We start from the raw sequence: 19,740 nt of genomic DNA, 5'->3' as shown, positions 1-19,740 counted from the left end.
TCATTACTTAACTCACTGAAAACATTAATAAAGTATTGAAATTTTACTGAAAACATAAATAAAAATAATTTTCTTGGTTTCCCTTTGTTTTTAATGGCAAAATTATTGGGGGGGGGGCGGAGACAAGAGTTTGTTTCGTTGATTCCATTACCTTAGCTCCCTCTCTCCCTCCCTGGCTCTCCACAATTCCTCTTTTTCTCATTCAAACTTGAGATCTTGGGGCCAACTGCCCAGGACACTGTGGGAAATGCAATTGGGAGGCATTTCAGAAGGCATCTGTCGAAGGCAGTCACATGGTCATCATTCTTTCTGAGAATCTAAAGTTCTAGAGCTATGTCTTATAATCCTAACCTAGTCACACAGACTAGGTTAAAGTCCTGGCTAACTCACTTGCAAGAGACCTAACCTTGATAATCTTTGGGTTTTATTTTTGGCATCTATATCATAACACTTCACTGGATAGGGAGAAGATTAAATACAGTAACAGGTGAAAGTTCTTTGTTGATGGTAAAATATATAAACCATAAGACATTATATTACTGTTATTATTAATTTCATGATAACCTCACAGCTGTTTCCAGAAGTGTCACAACTGAGAGTAGGAATTTGGTACCGTGTCTCTGTAGCTGATACTTAGCAGGAGATATTTTAGCAACAGAATATTCCTACATTTTCACCTGAAGGGACATAGCAGTCTCTACCAAGACTTAGGATGGTACTTTGCCAGCACCTTGGCTGTGCTTCCAGTCTGGACTTGATCCTTGTCTCCCAGCCCTGCTAAAGGTGAAGGTGAGAGATTGAAGGTAACTCTGAAATGCACCAATTCCTCAAGTAGGCTGAGCCCTGAAACATGACTTCATCTTTAAGAGCTAGGGGGAAAAAAAAGTATTGATGCCTCTAGAATTAGCATTTCCTGCTGGTGTATTTGCTCAAAGGTAAAGAAAATCTCCGCGTGGCTTAGGAGTAGAAAATCCTACAAAAACCACATCTATATGACTATCTGGTTTATGACAAAGGTGACACTATACTACAATGGGGAAAAGATGCATTTTCAATAAATGGTGTTGGGTTAATTTGATATTCACATAGGAGAAAAAAAGCATCTTGACTTTGACCTCACATCATGCTCAAAGTCAGTTCCCCACGAATTCAGATCTGAGTGTGAAAAATATTCTATTTTTTATTTTTTTAGTTGTTTTTTTTTCTTCAGTTTGGGCACAGTGCCATCCCAAACAATATAAGTTTAACATACAGTGTTATATTAGTTTCAGGTGTACAATATAGGGATTCAACAACTCTGTACATTACTCACTGCTTATCATGATAAGTGTACTCTTAATCCCCTTCACCTATTTCACCCATTTCCCCCCCTCCCCACACATACACACTCACCTGTCTGGCAACCACCAGTTTGTTTTCTATAGTTAATCCCAAGCAGGCTCCGCACTGTCAGCACAGAGCCTGATGTGGGGCTCAATCTCATGAATCGTGAGATCACGACCTGAGCTGAAACCAAGAGTCAGATGCTTAACCAACTGAACCACCCAGGTGCCTCTGTTAGTTTTGTTTCTTAAATGCCACATATGAGTATTTGTCTTTCTCTATCTGACTTATTTCACTTAGAATCATACCATCTAGATCCATCCATGTTTTTACAAATGGCAAGATTTCATTATTCTTATGGCTGAGAAATATTCCATCTCTTTGTTGTTTATCTTAATTAAAAAAATTTTAATTCTAGTATACAGTGTTATATTAGTTTCAATAAGGCTTTGGCTTTTAGAATAAACGTAGAAAAACGTCTTTATGACCTTGGAGTAAGCAAAGATTAAGAAATCTTTGGAACACAAAAAGAGATAACTATAAAGAGGAAAATGATGTTAAATTGAGTTTGTTAAAATTAAGAACTGCTGTTCATCAAAGCTGTTGTTTAAGATAACATAATCACAACACACAGAGTGGGAGAATATATTTGCAATAAAAAACTGAAAGAAGAGTCATTTTCAGAATGATGTAAAGAACTCCCACATCTGTCTCCATATATCTATATCTATCTGTATCTATCTATCTATATAGAGAGTATATATATATATATATATATATATATATATATATATATACATATTTGAGTCTGTTTTTTTATTTGTCTGTCTTTTTTCTTGTTAGTTTTATTTCTTTTTTTTTTTTTAAGTTTGTTTATTTTGAGAGAGAGAGAAAGAGAGAACCAGCAGGCAGGGCAATAAAGAGAGGGACAGAGAGAGGGACACTCTAGCAAATCTAAAAGACAACTCAACAGAAAAAGGGCAAAAGATGTGAATAGATACTTTATGGGTAAGGATGCAAAAATGGACAATACATGCATTAAAATGAGTTCAACTTATTAGTCACTGGAGAAGTACAAATTAAAACACCGTGTGAAACTACTATGCCTCCCACCAGAATGTCTAAAACAAACAAACAAAAAAAGATGGAAAATACCAAGTATTGGCTATGATACAGGGAACTGAAATTCTTGTAAATTGCCGATGGGAGTGTAAATTGTTAGAACCACACTGGAAAACTATTGTCAGTATCTACTAAAACTGAACATATTGGGTATTTTCTACAACCTAACAATTCCACTTCTAAATTTACACCCAACAGAAACGCATACAGTTTTTAATCAAAAGACTTAAAATAGGATGTTTATAGCAGCACTGTTTTCAGTAGTCAAGACCCAGAAAACAAATGTCCACCAAGCAATGGGATGAACAAAAAAATTATGGTTTATTCAACACAATGGAATATCATAAAGCAGTAAGAGCAAGTGATCCACGGCTAAACACAAAATTACGCATAAATTTTACACATACTAAGCAAAGAGGTCAGACACATACTGGTATGATTCCATTTACATAAAGTACAAAAACAAACTATTTTGTCAGAGGTCAGAAACAGTGGTTACTGGTGGTTGGGGGTAGTGACAAGAAAATGTAACCACAGACCCTTTTGGGTTTCCTTACCTGGGCTCTACTTGCATAGGTATGTTTAGCTTGTGAAGATTTATTCAGCATATTACATACTTATGGCACATGTACTTTGTGTACTTTTCTCTGTGTGTGTGTGTGTGTGTGTGTGTGTGTGTGTGTGTGTGTGTAGTACAATGGTATAGTATATGTACTATCCTGTATAATATACTGTATATATATAATAACATAGGTATTATACAATTTTCACATTGCAACCTTCTTCCAATTATAGTTCAGAACTCAAAATTCCCTGAGAAACCTCATTGTCAAGTATACTTATGTGCCCTTTGCATGAGTCTTGCAACTAACCAGCCGATCTGTTCAAGCTACAGGTTTTTTTTTTTATTTATTAAAATTGTTTTTTCTTCTTTTTTAGGGCCCTCCTGGTCCAAAAGGTGATAAGGTAAGAAATTGTATAGCAGAAACAAATTAAGTTAGTGGAAATCCACTGGTATGATCTGTGCTATGTTATATTTTGGTCTTTTTAATGAGCGTCCCATACAGACTTTATGCTAAAACTATCTATCATCTCATCTTCCTACTCTACAGGGAGAACAAGGTGACCAGGGACCTCGGGTAAGTTGTATTCTTCCAATCTTGGGCAGAGAATTGGTTTTCAGCTCCAAACTTATTGAATTAAAGTAACCCTGGCTTTATAACAACCTTTGTATCATGGTTTAGTAATAGCTGGCAAAAATATCATACCACTTGTAACTGAAATAGCCTTAATAATAACTAATGGGTATATCCTATAGCATTACATTAATTTGATACTGTAAACAGGTGACTGTTCGGTAATTAGCCCTGCTGATGAAAGGCCAGAATCACTGCTTAAAAGTCGATAGCAACCACCCATTCAATGGCTATTGGGTCCTTCAGATTTGCATGCATTGTTTTGCCATATAGAGGCCATTTGGATTCCTGTTGAATTTGGCCCTTCTTCTGCAGTTAAACTTTGTGTGCTGTTGCATAAATATGTTATATTACAGATGAAGATATTAATTCGTTTTATATTTTTATTCTTCATCACAAATTTGAATATTATTTGAGTTCCTTATTTTTATGGATTTTTAAGCAGATAAAAGGTGAAATATAATTTAACATTCCGGGGAGGAGGGGCATTCTTTTATTCTTCTCAAACGTGGCTTTTTTAACCATTATAACACAATGGTGAATGCTTTGTTGTTACCTTGGTAGTGCCAAGTACTCTGCTTCACATCTGTGCCTTATTACCCAAATGTTCAGACATACTGTTCCAATGATGTAGTGGCTCCGTTCAGACATACCTCTCAATTTTCTCATGTCACTATGCACAAAAGCGAGCATTTGGTTGAAGAGTCATTTTTTACAGTGGAAAAGCACATTTAAAACTTTCAGGTTGAAAACAGAAACTGTGTAGATTTTTGTGTAAAGTTCACTCTGTGTAGACAGTTATTGAATTCATTTATACTGCAGTAGGGGTTTTATTGCCAAAGAGGTAGTTGATGCAAACTTGAAAAGTTTGTAGCCTTATCTTCTCGTGTTTACTAAATTAGATAAAAGCTGTGCTATGACTTACTTTCCTTTCCATTTTTCGGCTGTTTCTTTACAGAAAAATAATGATTGTGCCACAGAGCATTTTGTTTCTCATGGCAATTATTCTAGCTGATGACTAGATTCAAGCTAAAAGCTCATGTTAGTGGTCAAGGAGATTAAACATCATGATATCTGTCATGGATGTGAATGGAATAAAATTCTCATAACCTTAAGTGATTAACATACAGCCACTTGTTCTGTATGTGGTGATTATTTCTCATGGCATGTCTCCATGTATTGAGTATCATTTCTTTCTACACGCAATATCAAAATCACTCAACTTGCCCTTTCCAGGTAAGGGGGAAACTGTTTCCATTCTGAGAAATCTTCTTTTGGCAAAGGAAGTGAAGGGGTGGTTCACAGCTTAGCTGTCATCAGTATGCACGCAGTCCTCATTTTCAAAAAGGTGTGTTGGCTTTCATCGTTCCAAAAAGTGATGATTGATTATAAAGCTAGGCCAAATTTTCAGGGTGAAACCTGAAACCATGTGAAATTCACCTGGTTTCATGTTGCATTACAAACTAAGACTTGGACCACGTTCCTTGCAAGTTTGGCCAAAGTTCATGAACTACTTTGACGAACCCAGACTGCCTTTCATAGCGATTTCAGCCAGTTTTCACACTGACCGAGGCCAAGTTTCACACAATTCAGGGACCATTTAGCATTTCAGGTGGAAAGCGGCAAAAATTGATCCCATTTTCTCCAGGATTTTGCTTTTTATCAAAGGAATTTGGATTGAACTTATCATGCAGGGTGAATCTTCATGGGTAAAAATCTAAATGCCCTAGAAAGTATATGTGAAAGAGAATGAGAACCTACCAAATTGCCTGTCTTTTCTCAGATTCCTAACTTAGAAACAAGACAGGTCACATTCAATGCTCTCTGAAAAATAGATATTACTTTCTAGTAAAAAAGTATTAGCTACTTATCAGGAAATTTATCACACAAAATAGTAAAATGAAGGCTTTATACTTCCAGAAAATTTGAAAGTAAGTTAGAACTGGAAAAGTCTTCAATAGTAATGAAAATTAACTTTGGCCATATCCTCTATAGGCACACTATTCCAGCTGACGCCCATGGAGGCTCTCTTTTCTAAAATGTAAATCTTTTTATTTCAATACCCTGTCCATTTTTATCCTATCAAAGCTTTTGAATTCAACTTTTTACCATTTGTTGCAAGTAATTTATTTATTTCCATAATTAACTTAACAATATGACCCTCTATCATTTCAGTTCTTTGTTAGCTCACCTATTGTTAAGGAATTTCTACTGTTTCCTTGAATATGGGCTTTTTTTTTTTTTGTCTTTTTGGTTCCCCAGGTGTCCAACAGGAATATATTAGGTCACAGCAGGAAAAAATTAAAGACAATATAGAAATTAAGAAGGCAAAACTATTTTGAAACACTTGTTCATATATTTAGCAATATACATTGAACATCTGTTATCTTCAAGATACCATGCTTAATACTATAGAAACTATAAATGGGTCTACTTTCTCTCTCTTCTACCACCACCGAATTCAACCTGCTATTATCTCATGTTCTTGACTACCGTCGCAGCTTTCCAAGTAATCTTGCTTCTTCTTTTGACCCTGTATAATCCCTTTTCTACATAGCAGCCAGAGAAATCATTTTATATTGTAAATTAGATCATGTTACTCCCTGTTTTAATCCTTAGAGTGAAATCCAAACCACTTTTCTTGGACTGCACGGACTGTCAAGATTTGGCCCTTACCCACCTCTATAACCTCATTTCACACCATTTCCCTTCCCCACACTGTGGTCCAGCCACATACTCCTCTATGTGTTCTTCAAACACATCACACTCACTCCTAACTTGATGACTTTCTCTTTGCTGTGACTTCTGGTCTTCTGGTGATTGGGTTCTTTTTATCACTGAGATTTCATCTCAAATACCTTTTTGGGGAGAACTTCTTTCCCCAAGTATCCAATCTAAATCTGAGATTATCCTATTTTGTGTATTTATTCACTTGCTTGTTATCTGCAAAACATGCCCCTCCATTTACATAAATTCCACGAGAGCAAGGGCTTGGTCTATCTTGTTCATACCACCATCACCTAGAACAGTAAGGACTCAATAAATATTTGTTGCATGTTAGAATAAAATATTATTACATCATTAATGCCCTCAAGGAGCCTATAATCTCATGGGTGCCTGAATAAGAAAACTATGTGGTTGTATAAGTCTTAAATAACTATATCAAGAGATGCTAGGTAAGTGAACATTCTTCCATTTTAAATAATCATTGGATCCTGGAAGTGGTGACACTTGAGCTGGGACTTGATAAATGGATAATCTCTAGAAGAGAAAGGGAAGAGGAAGACCTTACACCTTCCAGATAGAAGCAATAGGACAAACAGTATTACACAAGTGGGAAATGACAGGATTTATTTAAGGACAATAGTATTTTATTTGCCAAGAGTATAAGTTAAATATAGAAAAATTACATCATGTAAGGCTGGATTTTTTAAATTAAAGTTATACTATGGAGTATTTTGAATGTGTAAGTGTGATGGGCAAAAGGAGACATTGAAGATTTTTTAGCACATCATTTGATTATAGTACCGCCAGACTCTTCGGTGTTACTACCAGATGTTCTTTATGAAAATTTACTTGATGATGGTATCTTGTATAAAGTAGAATTGGAAGAGACTGAAAGGACCAGGAAACAGTTGGTCATCCAGGACAAGGTCATAAGAGCCCGGGTTATCAGCATAATGTCCAGTCCTCAGAAGGGATGGGCTGGCTCAGTCTGCAACATTGAGTATTATTGGCGGGAAGGGGCCACACTAAGCAGAAAGCTCAGTGTCAGAATGAGAAACTCAGCAGTGGGGAGGAGCTATGTTGGTGAGCCAAAGAAGAAATTCCAAAGGAGTCACCAAAATATGGGAGAGAGCTCCATGTTTTTTATGGGGCCTACCTATAAGTTTATTTTTCTCATATAATGAGAAGTTCAGAGAAGGCAATTGATGGTATTATTTATATAATTCAATGATAGAACTATGGAAGTCTCTGTGAATCTCTTGACTTTTCCTTCATGATTGTAAGAAGGCTCCTTCAAGTCCAGCCATCACATCAGTATCAGCAAGGAAAATATAGGAAGAGGAGTCTGTATAAGAAAACAGAAATTTTCCCATGAATTTCATAGCAGACTTCAGCTCGTGTCTTATTAGCCAGACTGTGTCAGATAGTTACCTCACAGCTGGAAGTGAACCAAAGAGAATGGGCTTGAAAAGGAAAGTTGGGTCATCTTGTAACCAAACCAATGTGAGTTTTCTCCTTAGTGAGTTACAGATAGAGACTATACCAGGTGGAATTGTCATACAAAGGAAACTTTATTTGCAGCAAATAAGGAGATCATAAGGAATAACTTCCAAAGCGTGACTTCCTGAGCAGGGATGAGTGGGTTCCTTTTATTTAGGGTTAGGATGAATATTCAAAAGGAGAGATTTGTCATCACATGTAAAGGTGGGCATAAGCTTGAGCAGGCATACTTAGAAACCATGTCTATACATGCATCATACAGTATGTTAATGAAACTTGTACTCCTCCTTGGGCAGAGATTTTTAATATTATAATGAGGTGGTGGTAACTACTGGGGAAGAGGGAGGGGCTATGGGCATGCTCTAAGAGCAAGTATAAATTGGATGAGGTCTTGGGCTCATTATTTCTGCAGGGCCTTGCTTGTTCATAGACTGGAACCATATGAGTTGATGTTGAGTCCAGGCATCTGTGGAGACTGCTAGTGGATTTGTTAGCGGAGTCTGATAAGACATAGTAGCTGATTAGGGAGAAACAGTTCTCTGAAAAACAAGCTTTAGCCTTTCTGCTAGTTCCAACTTCATTAACCCTATGTGGCACAGTTTCAATCTCACCAATAGGGTTTGCCACAAGTGCCAAGCAAAAACTCAAAGAGTGGAAACCAGGGATGACATTAATAGAGGAGAAATTAAGAAGAGAGAAATCTTTAAGCAGAAGGTGAGAGATGAATTCAATCTATATTGGATTTACATCCAAGGTCGGTGAATTGGTGACTTGTGGCAAGATCAAGTTAAAAAAAAAAAAAAAGCAGTCAGGGAATAAAACAGGAAGATACTGAAGTGAAAATTCAGCACAAATCTTTTATTTAGATGTAGGGTCTGATGTTGAGAAAGGATACAAAGATAGGGCTGAAGTTTCTGGCTTGGTAAAATTGGTCAGAAGACAATCAGAAGTATAAATAAGCTGAATTTTAGTTATGTTGAGTTTGTGATCTTGATAAATTATTTTGCTGGGATAATGTAGCAAACAGTTGGAAGCATGAGACTGGAAATATGAGGTGGTGCCCTAACTGTTACGTAGCTGAACTGTCGCCGAGTGAGAACTGAAACTGTGGAAGTGGAAAAATAGCGAGTGAGGGAGTGAAGTGAGTAAAGGGCGCTTGGGTGGCTGAGTTGGTTAAGTGTCTGACTCTTGATATTGGCTCAGGTCATGATCTCCATGGTCGTGAGATGGAGCTCTACATTGGGCTCTGCGCTGACAGCCTGGAGCCTGCTTGCGATTTTCTTTTTCTCTCTCTCTTTCTCTCTCCCTCTCTCTCTCTCTCCCCTTCCCCTACTTGCCGTGTCCCTCGCTCTGTCTCTCAAAAATAAATTAAAAAAAAAAGAAAAACCACATTTAGGGGCACCTGGGTGGCTTAGTTAAGGTCTTAGTCTTGGAGTCGTGGGTTTGAGCCCTGTGTTGGGCTCTGCACTGGGCGTGAAGCCTACTTGAAAGAAGGAAAGAAAGAAAGAAAGAACAAAAGAAAGAAAGAAAGAAAGAAAGAAAGAAAGAAAGAAAGAAAGAAAAAGAAAGAAAGGAAAGGAAAGAAAAGAGAAAAGAAAAGAGAAAGGAGAGAAAGGGAGAGAGAGAGGGAGGAGAGTGGGAAGGAGGAAGGAAGGAAGAAATATCCACATTTAACAAGTGGGACAAAGAAGGAGAATCAGAAAAGAGAGTGACAATTCAAAAGCAAAACCAGGACACTACAATGTTTTAACACTAGAGGAGGAACTACTTAAAAAAAATGGCTAATGAAATGCTCTTAATGAAAGGAAAGTCACAGGGTTGAGGTCTATGAAAAGCTTTTGATCTTGGTGTTCTGGAGTCCACACATATTAAGGGAGTACATTTTGTTAAGCAGTGAAAGTCAGATTGCAAGACGTTAAAAGGTAAATGGTAGGAAAGTTGACTATCTTTGAATACTGTTGATGGCGTATGATTTAATGCAGAAGAAAGTGGGCTAACCTTTTTGGCATGAGGTTTCTGTCAGTATACGTTGAACCAATTTTGAGCTTACAATTTTAGGTATAATATAGCAACCATAGATATCATTTGTTTTTATTCTACAAGACACCGAGTGTTAGATTTCCACAGATGAATGCATCCTGACGTTAGAATTGCACTTTCTTCCTTGCTTCCTGGGGAGATGTCATTACAGATTTGCCATTAATCTTCAGTACATTTGTGCAAACATCGCTCTTCAGCAGTTAGGCCTTTGAGCTGTATGGTGGGGCTGGTGCTTTTTCTGTGGTATCAGTCACCAAGTCTGGGCTCCATTTTCTTCATTTCATCCTCCTAAGTTTGTATCATAGAGTTCTGAGGCTATGACGTCACCTGTATTGAAACAGAGGTTGGAGACCTGCTGTAAGGAAGTGGAGGGGCATTCCTAGACTGAACAAACATTGGACCAGGACCAGGAAATAGTATTTCATGCATCATAATTATAATTGCTACTTATTTAGCCTTACAACTTGCTGAAAACCTTTGTAGGCAAGTTACACACATCATCTCTAAGCCTTACTACAGTTCATCAAGGTAGGATAAAGGAAGGGAAGAAAGGTAGGAAAAGTGCATGCAGTGGATTTGAGATGTTTCCATCCACATGGGCTGGGTTCAGGCTGGACAGGGACCAAATTCTAACTCTGCCACTATCTGTCCCTATGATTATAAGAAGCATTAGATAAAATAATGTATAAAAAATCTATAGCACGTCCTCAACAGATCACAGATGATCATTCTATCCATGTATCACGTGAAGAATCTGGGGTGAGGTCACTTGCCCAAATTGACATAATTTGTAGCTGGTAGAAAAATGGATTCACACCCAGCTCTCTTGGCCCCTAGTTTATATCGTTCCCAGTGGATATTGCCTGCTCCCCTATCAACAAGGTAGTTGTTATAGTCATCAACCTCGATGTGAAACAACAGGGATTACTATCTATGGCTCAAATAATAACACCAGCAATAATGATAAAGTAATCTTATTCATCTCTTAAAATACACCAACCATTCTGTGAAGACATATCTTATTTCAATGACCCTATGAAATAGCTGCTTTCATTTTTTCCATTTAATAGATGAGGAAACCAAGATTTAGAAAGTTTAAATATTTTGTCCAAGATAACGGAGTCAGTCAGTGGCAGAGCTAGGATTTGAGGCTAAGTGCTTACAGTTTACATTTTCCATATATTTTCTCATTTATCCTCAAAAGTAATTCTGTGAGTTAGTAGCATAAATAATAATATGACCCTTTTTTTTTCTGATGAGGATTGAGCTCAAGCAGGTTAAATGACTTGTGCAAGTCATTTTTACACACATCAACCAAAAGATGATGCTGGGAGTCAAATCCAGATTTTAAGTTCTGCTTGCTATCCATGATAGCAAGCTGCCTTCACACGGCTGCTAGGACCTTTTCAACTTTCAACTTGTGAATGAGAGTGAAAAGCCTGGGGAACACAAATGCAAAAAGGAGCATTTTTTCTTTGCAATCAGTCTTTACAATTCATGCACTGTTGGCCCTCCAAAAAACAAATGAATGAGTGAATGCCCCATATCCATACCCTAGAACCTCATGCAATATCAGGGAGCAGGGCAATGCTGATCTCCAGGCAAACAACATCAAAATACCCAGTTACCTTCGTGTAATACAATTTTTCTTCGCAACTCAATGGCACCAATTTGAAAATTGTATCAAGATCCTGGTATATTTGTTATTGATTTTTTTTCTTTAGGATAAATAATCAGATAATGAAGTCTGTTTTCTGCTCTTCATAATGCTGTGTTCACATGTTGTACAAGGTATTTTGTTGATTCTGCTTTTATTCTGATCCTCTTTTTGCAAAAGATTGCATTGTATTTCTTCATCAGTCACAGAACCTGAATGTCAAGTGTAAAAGACTTAAGACTTTCAAGGCTTTTCCCATTGTTGTCTGCACCCATTACTACCACCACCATCACTCTTCAAAGAGGACTTCTTGTTTGCCCAGTTCTTAAGGGCTGCTGCCCTTGTCATGAACCACAGCCCTGGGAATCACAGTGGTACTCAAGGCTTTGATGTTAATGGCTCATATTTCTTTTCTCTATCTTAGTTACTTAAAAACATATTTTTAAAAATAAGCAAAACTGTTTTAGTGTGTAATACTGTCTTTCTACATTAGGGTACTATGCTGCTCTGAAATTGTGGCAAATTTACTAATCAAACTTAGGCAATAAGATGAACAAACATCATGATGTTATCTTTTGACTATGTATTAATCTTCTAATCAGTTGGCTACCATCACCTTGCCAAATAACACAGAGCCCTGATAAGTAAAGATTTAGTGGTTATTGGTCTCAATATCATCAGCCAACAGCTGGTTTTAAATGAGTCCTGAGCTCTCACAGTTTCAGTAAGCCACCCAAGAGCTCCGTTTAACTATTTTCATAAAATTCGTTCTCTTCCCAGTGTATTCAAGTAAATTTTCATAACAGCTGGGACTACACAAAACTGATAGCATCTTAAAAACATCTTCAGCAAGACAGATTAAGTTCCAGAAAAGGAAAGCATTTAGAAGTTTATTTTATTATCTTAACCTTTGTTGACTTGAATGATTAAACAGATTCTTTGGCTCTGCTAAAACATTTAGGCCTGGATATTAATTTGATGTCCTTATTTACTTAACCCTTGCCTTTCTCTTCAGCCCTAATGAATACACTACTCATTTGGTACTGAATGTATTGCCTGTGAAAAGGGAAGGGATATAACACAATGGAAAGAAATAAATTGTGAGAAAATTGTTTTAATGCTTTCCAGATTCAGCAGAAGTTGGCATGGAAACAGAAAGCTCATTAAAATTTGCAAATGTTCTTGTATTTTTTATAATCAGAGTTCTCTTTTCAGGTTTCTCTGTCATACTTCAAACCACTAAGAGTTAGTATTGAATTAAACCTAGGAACATTTGTAAATGTGTCCTAATGTGGGTCAATTTAAAAAAATAAATTATTTTTGCAAACAATTGTTGATATGTAGACAGTATTTCCCTTGGAATTCAGTGTTGTGAATTATACCTCCATTATTGCTTATGTGGCTGAGCCCACCAAATAAGAAAAAGAAAACACTTTAGGTCTTGTACATTTTTATCTAATGTAAAAAATTATGTAAGCGAACCTATAAATAGAGTAATCCAGTAGGGTAGACTTTTATACAAAGTGTTTGGAACTAAAAGTGAACAATTTGCAAACCCGTATATTAAAACAACAATAACATAATAGTGTAAAGCTTGAGAGTTGAGCCTTTAACTGAAAATTCTATTAATGACCGCAGACGTATTAAAATAAAATAAAAATCCAACCCGAGGCATATCCTCTGACAAGGAGTTCTGGGGAATGATGCCAACCAGTTTAAATACCCATGGATTTTCTCTCAGTGTTTTTAATGCAGAGTGACCTTCACAATAAAATAATTATTCATTCCATTTTATGAAGTAAAAGAAAGATTTCATTTGCCCACAGTCTTGTGCTCATTGCTTATATCAACTGCAGTAGCCTCCTGTTTACTTTTGTACATGATTTATTTATCTGGATATATACCTTTCAATCTTTTCAGGTCAATGTACACCATTTCACATTTTTCTTAAAAATGAGTGAAGGGCTGCCTGGGTGGCTCAGTCAGTTAAGTGTCCGACTTCAGCTCAGGTCATGATCTTGCAGTTCATGAGTTCGAGCCCTGCATCGGGCTCTGTGCTGACAGCTCAGAAGCTGGAGCCTACCTCAGATTCTGTGTCTTCTTCTCCCTCTGCTTCTCTCTCTCTCTCTCTCCCTCTCTGTCTCTCAAAAAGAAATAAACAAAAAAAAAATGGGTGGCAATGAAAGATTTTAGATAAAAGAGAATACATGCATATATATTTACCATTGCATTTATATTTTTGTTTGTATTTTTATAAGTGCTTCCAGATATTTTCTAAATAAAGTAAAGAATTCCTTGATACATTAGTGACCTTCTCTCAAATACAAAATTAAACATGTTTTATTATTTTTGTCTTACAAGTTAATTTTCACCTGAATTCAAATGTAAGAGTCTTATGTTTATTAATCCACATAATAGGGAGCAACGGTTTGCATTTATGCCTGCAAGTGAAGCATATAATAAAATGTGGAGGGCGAAATAGATTTGTGGTTGATGACTTTCAATATTATATAAGGAAGAGGAAGTAAGCCTTTAGGTGAATATATTAAAAGCTATATTTGAAATGGACAAAAAATTGAACATACTGCTGTTGGTAATATCTATGAATAACGAGCATATTGCAAATAGGAAATACAGAAACTGATGAGCAATTTACACTAACAAAATCCAACACAATTCCCACTCTTCTTTTTCCATCACTTCCAAATGCAGAATTATAGTTGCAACAAAAATGTTAATGAAGTGGATTCACCAAATAGAAATCAAGAAAATATGAAACAGCAGGTTTTTAATGGTGCATAAGGATTTGCAGAAGGGACTAGAATATAGGACATTATTTTTGATCCTTCCCTTCAGAATGGGGGGATAATGGCTTATGCACTGACAGATCATGTGTAGGGAGAACAGGTCCTGTAGGTCTGAATGAGATGAGCCTCTGGAAAGTCATTTAGTGCCAGACAGCAGCATCCTTTCATAAGCATACTTGCACTAATGTGTCCAGCAGCTCCTTGTACCAGACATAGCCTGTAAATCACAAGTGGCAAACAGGACTGGCTTTGTAGAAAAATAAGTCAGTATAGTGACTTCGGAGGGAGTCAGGAAGCTTTGATTTTCATCTCTTAGAAGTCGGTTAAGTTTTGTTTTAAAAAATGTTGATATTCAGAGAAACCTTTACTGATCACTAGTTTTTTACATATTTTTCCCAAGTAAGCTTTTGAATGATTTCACACACATGAATAATAAAAACAGTAGTAAGAATAGCAATAGTAATAATGTAACATTGCTGTTTTTGTAGTTCCGTATGCCAAGAAAACTGGGCAGTCTTATCATGCTTTATTCGTTTGTGAGTCTAGCACAAATCTGTTAGTCAAGGAACTTCAGTGGTGGAAAAGGTGGTATCCAAACCCTCTCATGTAGCGTTCAGAACATCAAAGAAATAGTAACATAGGACATTCTTTCCAGGACAGGAAGTTTAGTTAGCTGCAGACCTGAAAGAATGCATTAGAATTAAGAATGAAGATAGAGAAATTATGGTAAGTAAGCAATAGGAGAGGGAAATTGATGTGGTACAGTGTCAGTGCTGTTCTGGTGTGAAGCCTGTGTACTGTGATGGGATGTGAAATAAAGAAGAAACTCGCTAAAACCCTAGGAAGTGCAGGCGAGCAACAGGTGGTAATTCCTGCCTTGTTCCCATGTCTTCAGAAGAACTTACCAGTTTGAACATTGAGTGTGTTGGCAAGTAAGAAAAAAGGCTGGATGAGACACCACCAAATTTTTAACTAAGATGACATTCCATTGTGGGTTATTTTTAAAAAATTTCTTCATTCCTTGGACCTTTCATCAGGCTTATTTTCAGAAGCTGAGTTAATCTGTTTATCTAGACTGTTAAAATTGTGGCTCAACCTCGAAATATCTCACCCAACTCTTGAGCCCATTGTGACTTAGAGGAAGTCATCACGGTATGAGATTTCCAGGATGGCTGAAGGGAAATTCTCCTGCTGGTGAGGTAGGAAGTACGGAATGAGGCGTATGACTCAGGGAGCCAGGCCCAAATGCAGGGCACACCAGAGAACCTTCTAAAATATGCCTAGTTACTAATTGCATAGGCTGTGTTATTTTGTCCTTGTCAAGGTTTATAAGTTGTTTCTCTTATTAAGAATTCTCAAACACTTGCCTTTTACACAGCCAATTGATTAAAAATATCACACTGCATATCACTCTGTATGTAGGTGTTTATATATCAATTTTCATTTAAGAATTGTTCTGTTTATAGAGATATTTTATATACATATATAGCATGTGTGGATATTCACTTAAAATTGCAGTTGCCTATACTGTCTTTATGAAGTATAGATTATTATTCACATATAAGATCTAAATACATTCAAATGTGAACCTACTCTTTTTTATACTCTAATTCTTATTAAGAAAAGGTAGGTAATGGCCAACAGACACATGAAAAGATGTTCAACATCATTAATCCTCAGGGAAATGCAAATCAAAACCAAAATGAGATAATCACCTCACACCAGTTAGAATGGCTAGTATAAAAAAGACAAGAAATAACAGGTATTGGTGAGGATGTTGACAAAATATAACCCTTGCACAGTGTTGGTGGGAACGTTAATTGGTGCAAACACTGTGGAAAATAGTATGGAGGTTCCTCAAAAAATTAAAAATAAAAATACCAGATGATTCAGTAATTCTACTACTGGGTATTTATTCAAAGAAAACAAAAACAGTAAATCAAAAGGATTTAAGCACCCCTATGTTTATTGTGGCATTATTTAAACTAGCTGAGATATGGAAGCAACCTAAGTGTCCGTCAATAGATGAATGGATAAAGAAGATACGATATATATACATAATGTATTACTCAGCCCTAAGAAACAATGAAATCTTACCATCTTTGACAACATCGATAGACCTAGAGGGTCTCATACTAAGTGAATAAGTCAGAGAAAGACAAATACCATATGATGACATTTATACATGGAATCTAAAAAACAAGATAAATAAGCAAATAACAATAAAAACAAGTAGGCTCTTAAATACAGAGAACAAACTGGCCAGAGTAAAGGGAGGCACTGAGGGGATGGGAAAAATAGATAAAGAAGATTAAGAGGTACAGACTTCCAGTTATAAAATAAATTAGTCACAGAGACGAAAAGTATAACATCAAGAAGATAGTCAATAATCTTGTAGAAAGAGAGAAATAAGAAAGAGAGAAAGAAAGAAAGAAAGAAAGAAAGAAAGAAAGAAAGAAAGAAGAAAAAAGAAAAGAAAAGAAAAGAAAAGAAAAAAGAAAAGAAAGGGGAGGGAGGAAGGAGAAAGACAATGGAAAGAAAAGACAGGCAAACATTCAAAGCAATCTGTGAAGTTTTATTGGATTAAATTGATATATCTTTCTAGTTTATCTTTCTATTCAGTGTGCCATTGCCAAATTGCTTAAAGAAAATATAAATTAACTTTTCATAATTTAATGCTTACTTTTTCTTCCTGCATGTTTTAGCCTGCCAGGAAAACTGTTCTCAATGTTTCTTTACAAAGTAAGATGGAAACCATCATGGTAACTGTTCTTGACTATCACATCAAAATTTGGCTCTAACATTGTAGTAGAATCTACTGACTAAGCTTTTCCACTTAATACTAATTAATTAATTAATTTTTTGACAAATACTTGCCTTGACTTGAATAGCAGAGAAAAGTTTGAAACCTAGTTCAGAATTCAATTGCCTTTTCTTAGCTGTTTTACTTCTTTATGTTTCTTAGTAGTTGAAGAAGTCATAGGGTTCTAGAATGCCAGCACCAGAATTCCTTCTTAGGGATATCAACTTTTTTTTATATGAAAGGGACTCATACATATTCTTTGCATTTAAAATAAGTTATTGTAGCACCTTGTAATTTTTCAGTCCTGATTCTTCCTTGCTGAAGTTATTTTTTATCCAACTGAACTATTTTTTGAGAAAGTAAACATAGGAAAGATTGTAAATCATTAGTATAGTTTTATCAGATGTTTGAAAATCGGAAACTATTTTCTTTTTATTAGCATAGCTGTTAGCCATCATATGGTAAAAAGCTGCTAGCTACAACTTAACCATTTCTATTGATTTTTTAAAACATTTCTTTGATATCATGTCTTTGTTGGTTAAAGAATATAATCTATGTAACAGTATAACTTTGATGATGAACACAATAGTGAATAGTATTTTACCTTTTAATTGGATGTTATTCTTTCACTGCCAAGTGTGTAACTACTATGTTTAAATTGAGAACTTCACACCCTAAACTCACTACACTCACCACTTTAATTTTCTGGTATGGATAAACATACATTATTTCGACTTTGACAAAGTGAAGTTTCCAAAGAAACTCCGATGTTGGGAAATTCCAGAATATAACATTATAAAGCCATTTCCTTATAAGGCCATTTTATTGCCTCCTTCTTTTTTTTTTTTTTTTTTTTTTTTTTTTTTTTTTGCTTAGTACAAAATTACTTTTCAGTCTTATAAACTTTTGTTTAGTAAGTTATTCATAATTATTCAATAATACTATAAAAGGAAATTAATTTTGAGGAGTACAGGAAGAGGGGAATATCTGGAGATCTATTAGACATTTTGGATTTGTTCAGAAAATTAATGTAGAGATTTACAACTTCACCCTTCACACTTACACTTTGAGGCAGAAAAGTCAGACAAAATCGAAATAGAGAAAGCTTTTGCTATGTCACCAGCACAATGTCGAACGTTAATGTTGTAACTCTATACTGGTCTGTGGTGTTACTTCCACTTTGGAGCCCTGTCTTTCTAATAAAATGTGTCAGAGAAGAATGCAAAGTTTGAGTCATGGTATCTACCCAGTATTTTATATAGTAACTGTTATAATAACTCAGGATTTTTAGAATGTGTCAAATCAAATGGCATGTGCCAACAGGGTTGTAGTTTGAGAAACTGTCACAATTTATACAGGATTTCTTTTTAAGGTAGAGAGTAACACCCTTGGTTATAGCAGGGGAAAGGAATTCAATGTCTTTATTTTTCCTTGTTTTTGAAATATATACAGTATTTTGTGCAACCTTCCCTCTACGTTTTGAATTAGTAATTCTCATGAGGCAGAGGAGAGGCTACAAACTGGTAGCATGTGGACCAGATTCTGAGAGAGAGAAATTTTGTTTTTCCCAAATTGGTTGCTGACATTTTAGTATTAGGCAATTTAATATAAAATTGTTCAATTAATTATTTTTAATTGAAGTATAGTTGACATGTTATATGAGTTGCAAGTGTACAACCTAATGACTTGACATTTGTATACATTTTGAAATGCCCACCACAATAAGTGTAGTTGCCACCTGTACCTGTACAAAATGATTACAATATTATTTTTTTATTCCTCTTGGAAAATTGGAAGATCTATAACTAGTAGGTACACATCCCTTTATAATTTCTGTTGGCTGGAGCTGAATTGAGTCTGTCTTGCTTTAGATGGAGCACGTGTTCCTCATTACACATAGTGACACTCAGCCTACTTCATTTATTTACATATATACATTGTCCCTGTTGACACTGGAGTTTGCAATACCTGAATTAGATATTAAGATTATTGGGGCATCTGGGTGGCCCAAGAGCATCTGACTCTTGATTTTGGCCCAGGTCGTGATCCCGGAGTCATGGGATCGAGCCCCGTGTCGGACTCTGCACTGACAGCATAGTGTCTATTTGGGATTTTCTCTCTCTCTCTCTCTCTCTCTCCCCCTCTCTCCCCTCTCTTCCCCTCTCCCTTGCTTGCTCTCTCTCTCTCAAAAAAAGTTATTTTCCTTCTGATATTATGATGCCAAAGTCCATCAAAATATGCAGACACACAGGTAACAAAACAACTAATGACATCTATTTTCTAGGAAGAAGGCCGCATTATTCCCTTTAATTTACATACTGTTTGTTTTTAAATTACATAAAACTCTTCTTACATTGGTTATTGTCAATCTATGGTACTATAGAATTTTTTTTAAATTTTTTTTTTTAACGTTTATTTATTTTTGAGACAGAGAGAGACAGAGCATGAACGGGGGAGGGGCAGAGAGAGAGGGAGACACAGAATCGGAAGCAGGCTCCAGGCTCTGAGCCATCAGCCCAGAGCCCGACGCGGGGCTCGAACTCATGGACTGTGAGATCATGACCT

At 36.1% G+C, this 19,740-nt stretch overlaps 1 protein-coding gene across 1 annotated transcript in view; it reads left to right on the top strand.

Moving 5' to 3' along the window:
• The window catches only part of COL25A1 (collagen type XXV alpha 1 chain), a 465,928-nt gene that overhangs the window by 303,846 nt on the left and 142,342 nt on the right, over nucleotides 1–19,740 (top strand). Inside the window, exons 6-7 of the mRNA XM_078445823.2 lie at nucleotides 3,385–3,411; nucleotides 3,558–3,584. Coding sequence (XP_078301949.2) covers nucleotides 3,385–3,411; nucleotides 3,558–3,584 — 54 coding nt within the window. The remainder of the gene's footprint in view (nucleotides 1–3,384; nucleotides 3,412–3,557; nucleotides 3,585–19,740) is intronic.

The sequence above is a fragment of the Panthera onca genome, chromosome B1, assembly GCF_046562875.1.
Source record: "Panthera onca isolate mPanOnc1 chromosome B1, mPanOnc1 haplotype 2, whole genome shotgun sequence".
In the NCBI taxonomy this organism is placed as follows: Eukaryota; Metazoa; Chordata; class Mammalia; order Carnivora; family Felidae; genus Panthera; species Panthera onca.
Note: the sequence above shows the minus strand (reverse complement) of the source record. Positions and strands in the feature narration are given on the sequence as shown.